The 18,041-nt window shown below is 39.5% G+C and overlaps 1 protein-coding gene across 1 annotated transcript in view; it reads left to right on the top strand.

Annotated features, from left to right (window-relative positions):
* SLC9C1 (solute carrier family 9 member C1) overlaps positions 1 to 18,041 on the top strand; it is a gene marked incomplete at its 3' end in the record, with an annotated part of 107,909 nt that overhangs the window by 23,330 nt on the left and 66,538 nt on the right. Inside the window, exons 7-9 of the mRNA XM_080654684.1 lie at positions 2,153 to 2,252; positions 7,433 to 7,576; positions 8,775 to 8,949. Coding sequence (XP_080510810.1) covers positions 2,153 to 2,252; positions 7,433 to 7,576; positions 8,775 to 8,949 — 419 coding nt within the window. The remainder of the gene's footprint in view (positions 1 to 2,152; positions 2,253 to 7,432; positions 7,577 to 8,774; positions 8,950 to 18,041) is intronic.

Here is an 18,041-nt window from a genome sequence, read left to right as displayed (position 1 = left end):
AAAAAATGTATGAAAACAAGATAGAGTGAATATAAATCTAATGGAAAAAGACCTTCACTCTATCCTGGCTTAATGTTTATATTTTTAGTGTCTTTAAAGTAGCCATCATAAATATTTTCCAAATTTTACCATTGCATAATAAGTTACAATGACAGTTCAAGACTTGAGTGCCTTAAAGCACCTATGTCCACAGACCCCTCTTCTTTCAGGATTCAAAAATGACTAATGTGTTATTTTTATGGCTTAGGTACCATTTCTAGCCAGAACTAGAAAATATAAAACTTATAATTTTCTACCTCTAAACTAAGAATAATACTGATTTAATTAATTAAAATGTATCGGAATCAAACAATGACAAAAATATGTGGCTAGCATATTTTCACTTTTTTGGTTTTGAAATTATACAAAACAATTTAAAGAGGTTATCAGGAAATATTAACAGTGAGAGTAGGCAAAAAATAATTATAAGTGGAGATCTTTCTCTACTAGGTAGGAATTAAACACTTTATAAGCCTACAGTTATTAAAATACAACTGTTGTAACAAAGGAATACAAAGTAAACCAAAGAAACAGAAGGTACACATATAGCAATTTGATAAATATGGCAATATGATAAAAGTGACATATCCGCAATGTTCTTCAGTATTAAAACAAAAATCATTCTTTTTTATTAACTAGAAAGTGTCTGCTAAACATTAAGTTAAAAAAGAAGCCCAATACAGAACCACATTACTGTAAAATCCCATTGTAGTTTTTATGTGACTTTATTTGTGTATATATATGTTGAATGTATGTCACCATGAATGTTCACTGGGTACTTCATTCTTCTCCAAGATATTGATCCAATTACATGAAATTCCTAATTCTATAGCTTATAAAAAAAATCCAGAGATCTCCTTATGATTTCTAAAAATTTCTGAAGTTACCTTCCTTATGATCTCTGCTACCTCTTCTTGAATATACCGCAGTTTCTGGTTCATAGTAAATTTTACTGAAGATGAGGACAAGAGAGTTCACGGGGTAAGTTACATTATATAGTTCACAGTTCAATGAAATCTAATAGCTACCTCTATTTCCTAACTTTTCTATGTTTCTTGTTTAATTTTTACCACTTGTCTCCAGCATAAAAATTCATTAAGCATCCTTTAATTCTTGAAGCTGCCCTTTGGGTCTCATTCTCTATTCTCAATTAGTTTATCAAATTACTTCTTCTAGGCAAATATAGCCCTGTCACTAATACCCACTTTAAAATACTTTAGAATTATAATAGGGGCTGTGGCAGGGGAATTCAGGTGTTCTGTTTTTAAAAAAATATAATTTATACTGTGCCATATTATTTGAATTCTTTACAGTGATAATATACTACTTTCATAAGCTGGAGGGGGATATAACTCTACTAGAGCTATTTTTAAAATATGCTACAGTACTGTAGGCTTTTTAGTCTCCCATATAAATGCACCAAAACAAAATTAAACTGGGGAAGTAGATTCATATTGAGTTTCTACTGACTCGACTCAACTCCCTTAGACCTGTCACCAAATCAAACCATTTCTATTTCCTGCTGTCTCCCAAAAAATAAAGCATTTGAAGTTTGCTAGTATATAAAGAAATTGTCAGCTCACTTCCCTTTCGTTCATCAGAGCCCCTCTGAAAAAAATTGGGCCTGTGGCTGATGCTCTAACTTTACTAAGGCCCATAAAGAGTTTGTGAGCTCCACCTTGTTGCCTGTGACAATGGTCGGCAAACTCATTGGTCAACAGAGCCAAATATCAACAGTACAACGACTGATAGAGAGCCAAATTTTTTAAACTTAAACTTCTTCTAACGCCACTTCTTCAAAATAGATTCGCCCAGGCCGTGGTATTTTGTGGAAGAGACACACTCAAGGGGCCAAAGAGCTGCATGTGGCTCGCAAGCCGCAGTTTGGCCTATGATATAAAGCCAAAAGAGTGTAAGGATGTCCAGTATAGACTTTACCACACAATCAGGTGTGAATCTGAGGAGGAAGAAGGATGATGGGCGGTGGTAATAATTTGTAGTATTATCCAATTGAAACCATGTCTGGTAGTCTCTCTGTACAGTCACTGTACTATAAAGGTATTTTCACCCCTGGTAAAATTAATACTTTATATTTATTTCTTTTAAAAAATAGGTGAGCTAGTTGGAATGTCTGGAATCTTTACACTGGCCATTATGGGACTTTTCTTAAATTCTACAAGTTTTAAACCAGGAGTTGAGTCACTACTACTCGAGTGAGTGGCCAGCATATTTTCACTTTGTTTCATACATTAGAAGCCATAAGATTGTAATAATAACTGCACCTACAACTACATGGTCTAAGTAAGATACTGATCGGAACTACCCAACTGAAAACACTTCCTATAAAGTCTGTTGCCTGTGTCTTCTACTCCTCTAACTTTAGGCAAAACTTTTAAGTTCACCTTAAGTTCGTGTTGGCTCTATTCCCCCATGAATTCCTTCACCATATACTCAATAATTTCCAGTCTACACCGTCTAAACCACTAGACAAGGTTAGGAGTAAGGGAAGGCAAATGAGACACTCATTTCAGGCACACAATTTTAGAGGGTGCCAAGAAACCTCAATAATCAAGATAAATAATGTGTTTAATGCAATATTTTGGAGCAAACTAATGCAAAAAAAAATCAATGATGAAAATATTAAAATGTTAAATTAAGATAAGATCAATATTACTGATAGTTCCTTTTACCTTGGGCTCCAGTGGAGCTCAGCATGGCACTGACACTAGAGTGTAAGACAAATATTTAAAATACCAAATTTTAAAAGACCATAAAGAGATGCCACACAAAGCAAATTAAAGGGTTAAGCTAGGGCATTTGAAGAGGGTTAGCAGTGTCATAAAAGAATGGCCAAACTAAAAGTAAGTCTTGTATAAAAAAAAGAAAATATGGCCAAACTAAAAGCAAGACTTAACTTTAGTAGAAATATGCCATTATGCTCAAGGACACCCAACTGAGGGTGTGTGGAATCTGTGTCGGCCTCAAATAAGGGTGCTTTCTGTAAGGCTCCAGTACAGAGGGTGGGAACTTGACCCACATAACACAATGGCAACATAGTGTTCAAAGAAGCCCTGAGCACGATGAGTTTTGGAGTTTGGAAGAATGTTATAGAAGATAGAATAAGTTTAGAAGTCAGAAGCTTAAAAGTATAGGATCTTATAAGATTTTGGAGCACGTCACTAAAATTTTATATCAATTACAATGAAAGCCGGTTGTACCGGCAGCTAGGCAGAATTAATTGGGCCAGGTTGTAGGAATAATTCAAAATGTTACACTAATATTCAACTGTATCTATGGGAAGCGATTATGAAGGTTCCCTTCACCTTCTTGCTCTAAATGAAAGAGAACGCTGGATCTTCCCTGAAGGCATTAGTTCCTTTGCATTCCTTAAGTCATGGAATCTTTCTCACCTGCTTCCCTGGTATTATTGAGTCTAGAGTTGAGGTAGGCTTTGTACCTCAGTCATTTCTGTATCATGGTTTCTCCTTCTTCCCTAGTGCAACCTAATTTTGAAGCTCGTGACATCAGATTATACCATCTGCCACCTTCTTGGCTGTAGTTATCCCTAGAGCCCTGAGAAGATTCTCCCTTCTCCCACTCAGTGTGACTTCTCTCCATTTCTCTGTCACCATTCCTAGTGATGTCAGTCAGTATACACACAACTGATCCTTTACTCCTCGCCTTTCAGTTCTTGTACCTCTCTCCTCCTAAGATCACGTCCAGCAGACCCTGCTTCACCCACCCACTTATATGGTCATACAAATAACCACTTAATAATCTCAATTTCAAGGATCTTAGTATCTAAAATATGATATGTATTAGTTTCTACTCTCCAAAATAGTTGAAACCTAAGATAATAATGGTAAATCCTACTACATCCTATAATAATCTACAGCAGGTCCATACTACTCTTTAGAGTAGAAGTGCACCATCTCCCATCTTTTCAGCATTTGCTCCCCATTACCACAATTCTAACAATTCTGCAAACATGCTGAGACTATAATGCATTTATCTTATGATCTCTTACTGATTCTTGCCCACCTCACTTACCTTTCACAGATCATTTCTTTTGTTTAAAATCATCTAATTTCTCATCTCATTTGACTATAAGTCAAAGTTGTTTTAATGGCGAACGAAGTCCTATGATACGTCTCTACATTAACTATGTGATTCTTTTCTACCACTCTCACCCTTACCCACCCTGTTCTAACCACACTGATCACTTTGCTGTTTCTCAAACATGCCAAACATGTTCCTATGTGTCCTTATGTGTCAGGCTTGTGTCCTTATGTGTCTGCTCTTGGAATGTGCTTCCTCTACATATTGCATACTCCCCCTACATATGGGCAGAAGTATCTGCCTCACTTCTTTCATGCTTCTATTAATACATCACCTTGTTAGAAAAAAATTCTCCAAGTAGGAACTATTTCCTTATCATCATGTATAATCTTTTATTCCAAGCAAATTGATGTCCCTAAAATATCCAGTCCGCAAGTTCTTATCATTCTTCTAAGCTAGTCACTGTGCTACGTTGGGCAATAAAAATAATACAAATGCCTAGATTTATAGAGTCAAAACTTATGAGGGTGAGAGAATAGCACTTTTAATTTTTAAAAACTCTCTCCAGCCCGACCAGTGTGGCTCAGTGATTGAGCATCGACCTATAAACCAGGAGGTCATGATTTGATTCCCAGTCAAGGCACATGCCTGGGTTGTGAGCTTGATCCCCAGGGGAGGTGTGCAGGAGGCAGCTGATCAATGTTTCTCATCATTGATGTTTCTATATCTCTCTCCCTCTCCCTTCCTCTCTGAAATCGATAAAAATATATTTTCTAAATAAACAAACCTCTCTCCAAATAAAAGTTACATACAGATAAAGTTGTAACCCTTTCCTACCATAAAAGATCTACATTTATTAGCATAACTCATGATCCCCAAATGAAAGAAAGGGACTTTTAACAAATATTTAGAAGCTTTTTTGTATGTGCCTGACTTACTGCATGCACACACACTCCCCCCCCGCCCCCCCCCCACACACACATCTATTAGATGGGTTTGGCTCACACCACTATGAATTTGATGCAGACTGATTCCTTAGAAAATCTGGTTTTCTCTTCATCAGGTTTCTCTCATTAACTTCTACCACATATAAAAGGTCTTGATAGCTTCTCAATATTTATGGCTTCATTGATTTTATTACATTTTATGGTAATTAACAAGAGTAATTTTTGGTACTTGATGACATTTTTCTACAATATTAAGGTTAATTTTTGAATTATGTAATTATTAAATGGGTAGTAAAGTATGACTGATTCATATCCATCACTTCCTTGACTGAATTATCCTACTCAATTTTTACAAGTGATTTCTTTAAATGTATGGGTAGGTGGATGTAATGCTTTGAGAAACTTTTTTTGGGAGTGACATATGTATGGTGCAACGATTGGAGTTGCTTTTGATAGGGAAGTCAAAACACAATTGTCATAAAATATATCTTAGTATGTTTTCTTCCAAGTTAATGTTGGATGAAATATTTAAATCCAGAAGGTAGTAGAATTTAAAGTATGGCCACACATATACAAGAAAGAGATGATAGCTCTCTGCATAGAATAATAAGCCTAAATTCAGTCATAGAAAAATCCTAAGAATAAAAGGCTAATATGCAAATCGACTAAATGGCTGAACGACCGGTCTCTATGATGCACATTGACCACCAGGGGGCAGACACTCAATGCAGGAGCTGCCCCCTGGTGGTCAGTGCGCTTCCATAGGGGGAGTGCCACTTAGCCAGAAGCCCTGAGCCGGGCTCATGGCTGGCGAGCACAGTAGTGGTGGCGAGAGCCTCTGCCACCTCCACGGCAGCGCTAAGGATATCCAACTGCCAGCTTAGGCCCACAGGGAGTGAGCCTAAGTTGGCAGTTGGACATTCCCCAAGTGCCCCGGCCCGCAGGGCAGCAACGAGGGCACGCAGGAACCACCTAAGAGAATGAAACAAACAAGGAACGCGAAGAATGGAGGCAAGACAAGGTTCTGATCAAGCCTCGTTTTTTTATTCGAGTGTTGCGGTATATAAGCACTCAGGAGGGGAGGGGTAGGATAAGGAGTTGCCATGGGATGATTGGTTGGGGACTGGGTATCTGTCCTAGCTGATTGGTTATTCTGATGTGGGGGGTTCTTCTGGCCCTTGGGCGCGCGGGCTTTCTTTGTCCTTGCTCTTTGTCCTTGCTCAATCAGGAAGTAGGGCTGACCAGGAAGTAAGACCGAACTGCTTTCATGGCTCCTGGCACCCAAGGGCTCCTGGACTGCGAGAGGACGCAGGCTGGGCTGAGGGATCACCGCCCTGCCTCTCCTTCCCCCCCCCCACCCCCCATCCTCGAATTTCGTGCACCAGGCTTCTAGTATTTTGAATAATTTGCCTTAAAATTTACTAGACTAGAATGTTTTATATTAAAATTTTCTCTGATAATGCCCAGGTACTTTTACTTCTTAGGTATAGCTCAGAAACAGAGATTTCTTATTAATGTACAGAAGAAGATTTACTTTTAGTGTTGAATTTATTATTAAGCAAAAACAGTATTCCTGGAGAAGAGGCAAAAATGATCTTTAAAGGGTTTCAGGGGCAGTCTGACAACATACGGGTAAAACCAAGCTACAATCCTCTCATAAAATTGTATTCTTGAGCCTTTTTAATCTTTTCAATTATTTTTTATGGTAGTCGACATTAAAAACATGAAATAAGTTGAAAGGCAACGAGAAATCAGCTTTAGATAGCCTCCTATGGACCCAGCACCCATACTGGATTTGAGTGTGCTTTCCCAAGCTGCTCTGCATGCCGCAGATGAGAACGGGAGCTTTGGGAATGACAGAGTTCTCCTGGGCTCAGGAGCACTTGAATAAACACGTGCTCACAAATCTCAAAATGAAAATCTACAAAGGGCATTCATGGCAATAAAAGATTCATTCACATCTTCTAAGTGCTTTCTAGATTTTAGGCAAAGGTTCCACTCTCTCACTATGTAAATCAGACTAAAAGTTCAGTATTCCCTTTCAAGATCAATGATTTTAGTTCTTCCTGTTTGATACAAGGACTTCACAGTTAGTATCTTTGAGCATAATTACAACCTAAACATGTCTTTCAAAGTCAATCCAAAAAGAAAAACACTAATTTACATTCAGTGTAAACTGGTCAAAATTGCTTTAGAATTGTTTGTTTACTTGCCTTAGTGCAACTTTCTCCCCAGTTAAATTATAAGCTCCTTGAATGTTTATAAATACTTTGATCTTTAGTTTCTTGATAATGTCTAACACAATGCTTCACTCACATATGAGCCTTGCAAGAAATATGTTAATTAACCATAATTAACTGTTTTTATTTTTTTTTCTGAAAATGCAGATTCTGGAATTGTCTAGCATTTGTTGCTTTTCTTATGGTGTTTACTTTTATTGGACTTCTAATTCCTGCACATACGTATTTATATGTATCATTTTCTGATATATACTATTCATTAAATATCTACTTCACACTTATTGTTTTAAGGTAAGAACATCATTTAAAGTTTTCTGTTTATAAAACACTGAATAAACCTGAAGATATTCTTTTAAATAATAAAAATGTTTCATTCCTTAGAATGAAAATTTGATTCTTAAACTTTCCAAAGAATCATCAGCAAATTATTGCTTAGCTGTGTTTTTCTGTTTGTTTTGTTTTCAGTTTTTAACTTCATTTCAAAGCAATCGATGCAAGACCTCTGTAAGATTTTTTAAGATTAGAAAAAAGAAAAAAAATTATACTCTTACTACCTAGAGGCAACCCTCTTAACATTGTTCCATTTCATCCAGTAGTTTTTCTTTTTCTATGAGGGTTCATGGAGTTAAACACCTATCATAAATTTTAAAAAAAAGATATTTTTACTTTATTTGCTTAATATTTCATAACAAATACTTTCCAATTAATCATAGTTGGAAAGAGGTTTTTAAAATCATAAGGAAGTTCTCTTTGTAAATGTTTTTTTTTGCTCAAATAATTTTTGTCGGCCCTTTTCCAGTGTGAAGAGGCAGAAAAAAGTCTGCCTATGTAGGTGAAAAGGAGATGACAGAGAGAGAAAAAAAACACACTGTAACTGGAGCCTCAGAATTCTGTAATCCCCACCATTCAAACTGTTAACATTCTACTTCCATCTAGGAAAATCAGTTGGGAGTTGATATCAAGTTGGCTAGTGCCAAGTAAATGAAAATTAGTCCCAAATTATCAGATACAATTAGTATAACATATAGGAATGATATGTAAATGAAAGAAGAAATAGAAATGAGTTGACCAATATTGTGCAGATTCAGTAAGATTTAAGTTAACCAAGAAAAAAACGAGAACTTTTCCCCCTACTTCTTATTCATTTAATTTACTTTTATTTCTTTTTGGGATCCCAGACAGAATATATATATACAAATCATCTCAAACTTTTTCTTTTCTGCCTGAAAAAGCACCACCAAAAGTGACATGGAATTTTCCTATTGCTCACCCTACAGGAAGAAACAGAGAAGATGAATGCCATTTTCTTGGCATGTCTCTGTATGGAATGCCCTTCGGCCTTTCTTTGATACTATGTACATGAAAGATGTCTTATTTGTCTGAGAGTTGGAAATTCCACAGGGAATAGATGGGAAGGAATAGAGTAGGGTGAAATGAAAAGAACTTTCTATTACAAGAATAACTTTTAAAAATTTGTTTTGTCTTTTAGACTTCTGGTCTTTCTATTATTGAGCCCTCTTTTGTCTCGACTTGGTGATGGGTTCAGCTGGCGCTGGGCATTCATAATGGTCTGGAGTGAAATGAGAGGTTTGCCTAATGTAACCATGGCCCTTCTGCTTGCCTACTCTGACCTTTCTGTTGGAACTGAGAGGGAAAAATCGCAAGTAAAAGGACATATTTTTTTATTTGAAAACTTAATTGAAATGGTTGTTGTATACTAAAACATGCTTTAAAAAAATCTTTATTGTTGAAAGTATCACATATGTCCCCCTTTTTTCCCTATTGACACCTGTCCCTGTCCCCCACCCAAGGCTAAAATATGCTTTTGTATGGCCACACATATACAAATTTAAAGTTATATGCAAATCAGTTATAGGCAGTCAGTCAGGTAGCTCAACCCCACTTGGACTGTGGGAGTGATTTAACTATGATGGCAAGATTGGGCAGAGGAGGAACGAACAACTGGCAACTTCCTTCTTCCACATTCTAGCTTGGGGATCCCTAAATCCCTTCTTCATACTCCTAAAGAATAGTTTATTATGACAGTTGAAGGAATTAAAATATATAAATAATTTAAAATAGTATCTGAGCCCACCTGGTGTAGCTCAGAGGTTGACCATCAACCTATGAACCAGGAGGTCATGATTCAATTCCCGGTCAGGTCACATGTTCGGGTGGTGAGCTTGGTACCCAGTAGGGGGCTTGCAGGAGGCAGCCAGTCAATGATTCTCTGTCAACATTGATGTTTCTGTCTCTTTTTCCTTCTCCCTTCCTCTCTAAAAAAATAACATATGATGCCCTAGCAGGTTTGGCTCAGTGGATAGAGTGTTGCCCTGTGGACTGAAGGGTCCCAGGTTCAATTCTGGTCAAGGGCACTTGCCTGGGTTGCAGGCTCGAACCCCAGTAGGGTGTGCAGGAGTCAATCAATCAGTGATTCCCTCTCATCATTGATGTTTCTATCTCTCCCTCTCCCTTCCTCTCTGAAATCAATAAAAATATATTTAAAAAATAATAGTATATGATATAAAATACGTACTCAATAAATGTTTTTATTTTTACTTACTCCTAATGCCCACTCAAGAAAAACAGAAGCCTACTCATGATTGATTCTATAGCCTTCTATAACTATATGAGTCTATATTTAGTGTTGCTAGGGACCAAAACATTTTAATTTCCAAGTGAAGTTATGTCCAAGATATTACCCCCAATCTCTCCACAGCAGAACATAATGGGCATGACTCTTCCTCCTCCTCATCTCAAGGTAAGATCTCTGTAAGAAACTTTTTATGCAGACATCACAGTGCATTTATTACTTTCACTCTGGTTTTTGACATAAATTCCAAGTGTAAAGAGAATAAAGGCAAAGTAGTAATTTCATGTTTAATTAAATAATAGTTCAAACTTTTAAAAAACTAAATATGCAAACACTGCTCTTTAAACCAAAATTAGCTGTTATACATGGCCTTCCCTTTCTTTTGAACCTATCTCAACCTGCCTGCGTAATCATGATTAGGTCAATAGGGGGAGGGACATATGTAATATTTTCAACAATAAAGATAAATTTTAAAAAAGATTAATGACATTACCATACATTCTGACCAGAATAATGTTGAACACTGCACATGAATGTAGAATCTAAACTTGGCTGCAATTTGCTGTGTGGCCATTAGCAAGTTATTTAATTCTCCCCCAATCCCCTATGCTAGTTTCCTGATTCTAAAATAGACTTAATAATATCAATGGTTTGCTAGTTATTGTTTAGCAAATGACATCTCATGGGGAGGAGAGAGGCTCTAATGTTTAGTAATATCTGTTGTGTGATCACTCTCACCAACAGAACATCAATCAGCTCATAAACTTCCTGAAAATTTAAAGAGCAGCTCTCAGGAACTGGTAAGAGTCAGCTCTAGCACACCACTATCTTAAAGAGTTATTATGAGAAATTGAAAATATACATAAAACACATAATACATTGTTTAACATATAGTAAATGTACAATAAATATGAGCTTTTATGATGATGATGATGATGATAATGTTGCCATGCAGACCTTCTTTTAAATAAAACCTTAGTAATAAAATCATTTAATGAAATGTCATCGCTAGTAGTAACTGGTTGAGAAGAAAGTAACACTCTGTCCTTACTTTAATTTGGCTGAAACCTACAGCTAACTTATTAATACTCATGAAAAGGTACTTCAGTAAAAAAGTTAAAAATATTAACTTAATCCTGTCTCTGCTACTCATAAGTTAAATGACTTTGGGTAAGTTGTAATGCCTCAATTTCCCATCTGTAAAGTTGGACTATATTGGTGTTTACTTCATAGATTTGTACAATATGTTTACTATATAAGTGTGAGCTCTTATTACTATCTATACTAATCCTATATAATAAAGAGGTAATATGCAAATTGACCGTCACTCCAACACACAAGTTGGCCGCCCCCATGTGGTCAAAGATGGCCACCACAAGATGCCAGCAGGGGAGGGCAGTTGGGAGGGACCAGGCCTACAAGGGGGCAGTTGGGAGGGACCAGGCCAGCAGGGGAGGGCAGTTGGGGGCAATCAGGCCTCCAGGGGAGGGCAGTTGGGGGGGACCAGGCTGGCAGAGGAGGGCAGTTTGGGGCAACTAAGCCTGCAGGGGAGAGCAGTAAGGGGCAACCAGGCCTGCAGGGGAAGGCAGTTGGGAGCAACCAGGCCTGCAGGGGAGGGCAGTTGGGGGTGACCAGACCGGCAGGGGAGGGCAGTTAGGGGTGACCAAGCCAGCAGGGGAGGGCAGTCAGGGGTGACCAGGCTGGCAGGGGAGGGCAGTTAGGAGTGACCAGGATGGCAGGGGAGGGCAGTTAGGGGTGACTAGGCTGGCAGGGGAGGGCAGTTTGGGGCAACCAGGCCAGAAGGGGAGGGCTGTTGGGGGGGGGCACCCAGGCCTGCAGGGGAGCACAGTTAAGAGCAACCAGGTTGGCAGGGAAAGGCAGTTAGGGGCAACCAGGCTGACAAGGGAGGGAAGTTAGGACTGACCGGGGCAGCAGGGAAGGGCAGTTGGGTGACCAGGCCTGCAGGGGAGGACAGTTAGGGGCGACCAGGCCAGCAGGGGAGGGAAGTTGGGGGCAACCAGGCCTGCAGGGGAGAATAGTTAGGGGTGACCTGGCTGGCAGGGTAGGGCAATTAGGGGCAATTGGGCTGGCAGGGGAGCAGTTAGGCATCAATCAGGCTGGCATGGGAGTGGTTAGGGGGTGATCAGGCTGGCAGGTAGAAACAGTTAGAGGCAATCAGGCAGGCAGGCAGGGGACTGGTTGGGAGCCAGCAGTCCTAGATTGTGAGGGGTCCCAGACTGGAGAGGGTGCAGGCTGGGCTGAGGGACACCCCTCCATGCAGGAATTTCATGCACCAGGCCTCTAGTAAAAGCATAATATGCTAATTAGACCAGATAGCCAATCGACCTTCCGGACATCAGGCAGGCAGGCAGGTGAGCAGTTAGGAGCCAGAGGTCCCAGATTGCGAGAGGGATGTTCAACTGATGGTTTAACATCCCCTGAGGGGTCCTGGATTGGAGAGGGTGCAGACCGGGCTAAGGGACCCCCTCGTGTACAAATTTTGTGCACCGGGCCTCTAGTCTATATATAAAAGCCTAAGCACCCAAACAACTGAATGACCAATTGACTGGTCGACTGGTCACTATGATGTGCAATGACCACCAGGGGGCAGATGCTCAATGCAGGAGCTGATGGTCAGTGTGCTCCCACAGTGGGAGCACCATTTAGCTGACCTATGGGCACCAGATGCAGGGCTCACGTCTGGCCATTGCAGCCTGGAGACTGCAGCAGAGAGGCAGTGAACCTACTGAACTTTGGTGGCAGCAGGCACAGTGGGGATGGGGTAAGCACAAGTGGCAGGCAGTGTTGGACTGCTGGTTTCAGCCCGATCCACACAGGCCATGGTGAGGGACAGCACTGGTGCATGAATACATGCACTGGGCCTCTAGTTAAACTATATTTAACTAATTCAGTGGTCCTATACTTTGAAAGAATTTTAGAATGCTTCAGGAACTTTAAAAACCTACCAATGCCTGTGGAATTCCGGCCCTGGCCATGAAGAATAATGGATAACAGACTTACTTCCCATAGTAAATAACTATAGAATTAGTTAAAATATATGAAGCAACTGATTTTAGCTATTGGACAAAGACATTGCATGGTGAGGTCCTTGTAAGAAGGATAAACGCATTAGGTGAGTTCACATTCATTCTGACTTTTTTCCAAATTTTGGCACAAAAATGTGGAGGCCAAACAGAGAACAGTAGTCTCAAGGAGTGTAAAAATAGAGTTAGGGCTACTGAAGCAGCTTGAATTTTGGGGCAGAGTGCTCAGGAGGGAAGAAATATAAAGAAAAATAGCACCAGAAATGTGCATGGGAATTTCCTTGGGCCACTAGTCCAATACTAATCTGTGAAAGCAGAGATTTAGAGCAAGACTGGGGGGGGGAAGAGCCACTCGAGAGCTTTGAACATTCTGGAGGCCACACAGAACTGATAGATACTAGAGTTCTGACTAGATACAGTATAAACATCATGAACACCACATGTGTTGTCATGACCCCAGAAATACCATGTCTCAGAAATGAGAACTGTGCCCTACAGTAAGGTTTACTCTAGATCCAGTCTAAGAAGGACTAAAGCCATGCTTTGGCAGGATAATGTGATCTGCTAGTACATTACCTGGCTGACACAATAAAACTCAAAACTCTTTAAGGGAAGACAATCAAGACTCTCAAGAATGTAGAATCCATAATGTCTAACCTAAAATAAAATATTAATATACATGTGAAGAAGCAGGAAAATGTGATTTATAATTAAGAGAGAAAATGATTCAATTGAAACAGATCCAGAAATGATGCAGATGTTGAAACTTGTAGCACTATTAAACATATATTCAAGAACTTAAAGAAAATAGATGGAAATAAGAAATGAAGATATGGAATATTTCCATGGGGGGTGGGGGGAGAAAATAAAAAGGATGAAAGAGAAATTCTATAATTGAAAAATATAATATTTGAAATGAAGAATTTCTTTTATGTACTTAACAGTAGATTGAACTGCAAAAGGGTAAAAATAAGCAATCTTAAATGAATATGTTCCAAACAAGACTGGAATTGTGTGAAGCAAAAACTAAGAACTAGAAGGAGAAATAGACAAATTTTACTTGACTTTAACACTCCTCCCTGTAATCTGTTCAACAGCTTAAAGAACAACAAATACAGAACAACAACCAGCTAGGATTTGGAAGAAATGACACCATCAACCAATAGGAGGTAGTTGACATTTATAGAATCATACTAGAGGCCCGGTGCACAAAATTTGTGCACGGGGGGGGGGGTGTGTCCCTCAGCCCAGCCTGCACCCTCTCCAATCTGAGACCCCTCACAATCCAGGACTGCTGGCTCCCAACTGCTCGCCTGCCTGCCTGCCTGATTGGCCCTAATAGCTTCTGCCTGTCAGCCTGATCACCCCCTAACTATCCCCCTACCAGTCTGATTGATGCCTAACTGCTCCCCTGCCAGCCTGATTGCCCCTAACTGCCCTCCCCTGCAGGCCTGGTCCCCCCCAACTGCTCTCCCCTGCAGGCCTGGGTCCCCCTCCAACTGCCATTCCCTGCAGGCCCAGTCGCCCCCAACTTCCCTCCTCTGCCGACCTGGTCACCCCTAACTGCCCTCCCCTGCAGGCTTGATCACTCTCAACTGCCCTCCCTTGCAGGCCTGGTCCCTCCCAACTGCTCTCCCCTGCAGGCCTGATCACCCAAAACTGCCCTCCCTTGCAGGCCTGGTCCCTCACAACTGCCCTCCCCTGCTGGCCATCTTGTGGTGGCCATCTTGTGTCTACATAGGGGAAGCCATCTTTGACCACACGGGGGCAGCCATCTTGTGTGTTGGAGTGATGGTCAATTTGCATATTACTCTTTTATTACATAGGATATATCATTGATGTAGAAAAAACATTGAACAAAATTCATATCCATTCATGATAAAAACTCTCAAAAAATATAAGTAGAAGGAACTACTACTTATGTTAATGAAGAACATCTAGCTTGACCAGTGTGGGTCAGTGATTGAGCATTGACCTATGAACCAGGAGGTCACACTTTGATTCCTGGTCAGAGCACATGCTCAGGTTGTGGGCTTAATCCCCAGTGCATGAGACAGCCAATCATTGATACTCTCTCATCATTTATGTTTCTATCTCTGTCTCCCTCTCCCTTCCTCTTGAAATGAATAAAAATATACATATTTTTTTTTAAAAAGGCATGTACAAAAATATATAGATAATATTATAATTAATGGTAAAAGACTGTTTTCTTCCTAAGAATGGGAACAATGCAAGAATGTCTACTCTCACTGCCCTTATTGAATATCATGATGTAAGTTCTAGCCTGCACCATGACATGCAAAAAAATATGCATTAATATTAAAAATAATTAAGCTACCTTAAAAGTTATCACAGGAAAGAAAAAATTGAAACTATGTGAGACAATGAATGTTAACTAAATTTATTGTGTTAATCCTATATTTTACTTTCCAGAAATCTGAGGCACATTAGCTGGATGCCTCTGATTCCATTTCTCTTATAAACTTTTATTTAAGCATAAACTGGGGGTATAGCTATCAAAAGACTCAGGTTGGGGAGAATCTGCTTCTATGCTCATGTGTATGATTGTTGACAGGATTCACTTCCTTGAAGGCAGTTGCAAGTTTCTTGCTGGCTCTTGGCTAGAAGCCTCCCTCAGTTCCTTGCCACTTGGGTCTCTCCATAAGTCAGCTCAGAATATGGTAGCTGACTTCTTCAGAATAAACAAGCAAGAGAGTGAGAAAGAACAAACACACAAGACAGAAGCTACAGTCCTTGTATAAGCTAGTTTAGAAGTAATTTCCCATCATTTCTGACATATTCAATATTCATTAGAAGTGAGTCAATAAGTTCAGTCTACACTCAAGAGGAAGTGATTACACATAGACCTAAATACCAAGAAGAGGATATCTTTGGAAGCTATCTTAGAGGTTCCTTTCCACATTTTGTAGAACTTGTGCACTGAAACTACAAGAGAAATTTTGTGAGAAATTTTAAAAAGCTAAATATATGGAGAGATATGTCATATTCATGTATTGGGAGACTTAAGATCATTAGGATGTCACTATATTCAACATAAAAAGCCAAATCTAAAAATATATAGAAATACAAAAGTATAGCCATAACAATTTTGAAAAGGAAGAACAAAGTAAGAGGATTTATATTAATAAATAATAACTGAACATCAACATTAAAAACATTGGTCATCAAAAGATTTACAGAAATGGAACCAGGAGAAAAATATTTACAGAAACCAGGAGAAAATATCCACAATACATATATCTGACAATACATGACTATTTTTCAAAATTGCTACAATCTATATATATATATAAAAGGCTAATATGCTAAGTGTCCGTCCAACCAGTAGCTATGACACGCACTGACCACCAGGGGGCAGACGCTCAATGCAAAAACTGCCATGATGCATACTGGCCACTTACAGAGAAACTGCACTGTGGACCTGGCACCCACAAAGCAACAATTGGCTTCTCACAAGTGGGACACAGGTCCTGCCACCACCCTGGAGTGACAGCCCACCAAATCGCAGCTGATGCTGCCCAAAACCCCATGGCTCAAAATGTGGCCCACAGCCCAGCCCAGCCTGGAAATGGTTGCTGTAGGCTCTGGGTAATGACGTCACATAGCAACACCTGGCTTCCTCTCCCTAGCGAATAGCCTCCTTGCAGTTTCTTCAGCCCAGGAACACGACTTGCTTTATAGCCAGGTGCAAACATTTCACACTTTAACCAAATGTTTGTGAAGTGTTTTCCCATGCCTCTTCTCATTTGATCCTCACAGAAGTCCTGGAGTAGGTAGATAGGAGACTTGGTGGAATCCTATTTTCTTTTCATTAGCCAGAAAATGAATATTTAGAAAGCTTAGAAACTTGACCTGACTGAAAAGAAGTAAGAAATAGTGGACCTTGAAAATGACTTCAGGTTTTCTCACTGTGCACAATATAGTCAAACACTGCTGCAGTTAAATATTTTACCCTTTGTTCTTCCTGCATGATCTACAATAACAATCTGCTTCATGTTGATATTTACTGATGTGTTGCTGACAATTACCTGAAAGAGAAGTTGGGGTGTTTCACTGGGCTGGAAAAAGTTTAGCTAAATCAGAAAGCAGGTCTAATTAAGCAAGTTTATATATATAAAAGGCTAAGTTGACTCGCGCATGTGTGATACATATAAAGCTCTTGCTGGTGCCAATCTCACGCATGTGTTTCTATCTGTCATTGTCTATTGTGAATTTGGTTGACACTTCTATTACAGAGAAAGGACAAATAGCTATATTAAAATATTTCTTCTAATTAATTTTCTTTCAATGTGCACGAATTTGTGTACCAGGCCACTAGTTTTATAATAATAACTAGAGGCCTGGTGCACAAAGATTCATGCATGAATGGGCCTTCCTTCCCCTGGCTGCTGGCACTGCCTTCGCTCTGGCCCAGAGCCACCTTTCTGCCTTCCCATGCTGTCCAGAGGCCCAGAGCGGCTGGGCTGGTGCGGAACGCCTGCGTTGTCACCATGGCGATGATGCAAGTGTCCCACCCACAGCCACTGGGCACCTGTATATGCAAATTAACCTGCCATCTTTGTTGGGATAATTTGCATACTCACTTCTAATTGGCTGGTGGGTGTTGCAAAGGTATGGTTAATTTGCATCTTTCTCATCTCTTAGTGTAGATAATAAAAAAATATATATTTGAACTAGGAAAAAGAGTTTAACAGACATTTCAAAAAGAAAGATGTAAGCAGGATACAAAATTAACGCCAAGAAATCTATGGCATTTCTATACACCAATAGTGAACTTACAGAAAGGGAGACTAAAAAACAATCCCATTTACCATCGCACAAAAAAATTAAGATACCTAGGAATAAATTTAAATAAGGAGATAAAAGACCTATACACGGAAAACTACAGGACACTGAAAAAAGAGATAGAGGAAGATGTAAACAGATGGAAGAACATACCATGTTCATGGATTGGGAGAATCAACATCATTAAAATGTCCATACTACCCAAAGCAATCTATAGATTCAATGCACTCCCCATTAAAATACTAACGGCATATTTCACAGACCTAGAAAGAACTCTCCAAAAATTCACCTGGAATAAAAAGACCCCAAATAG

The sequence above is a fragment of the Plecotus auritus genome (genome assembly GCF_963455305.1).
Source record: "Plecotus auritus genome assembly, chromosome: 2".
In the NCBI taxonomy this organism is placed as follows: domain Eukaryota; kingdom Metazoa; phylum Chordata; class Mammalia; order Chiroptera; family Vespertilionidae; genus Plecotus; species Plecotus auritus.
This window is presented reverse-complemented; position numbering and strand designations above follow the sequence as displayed.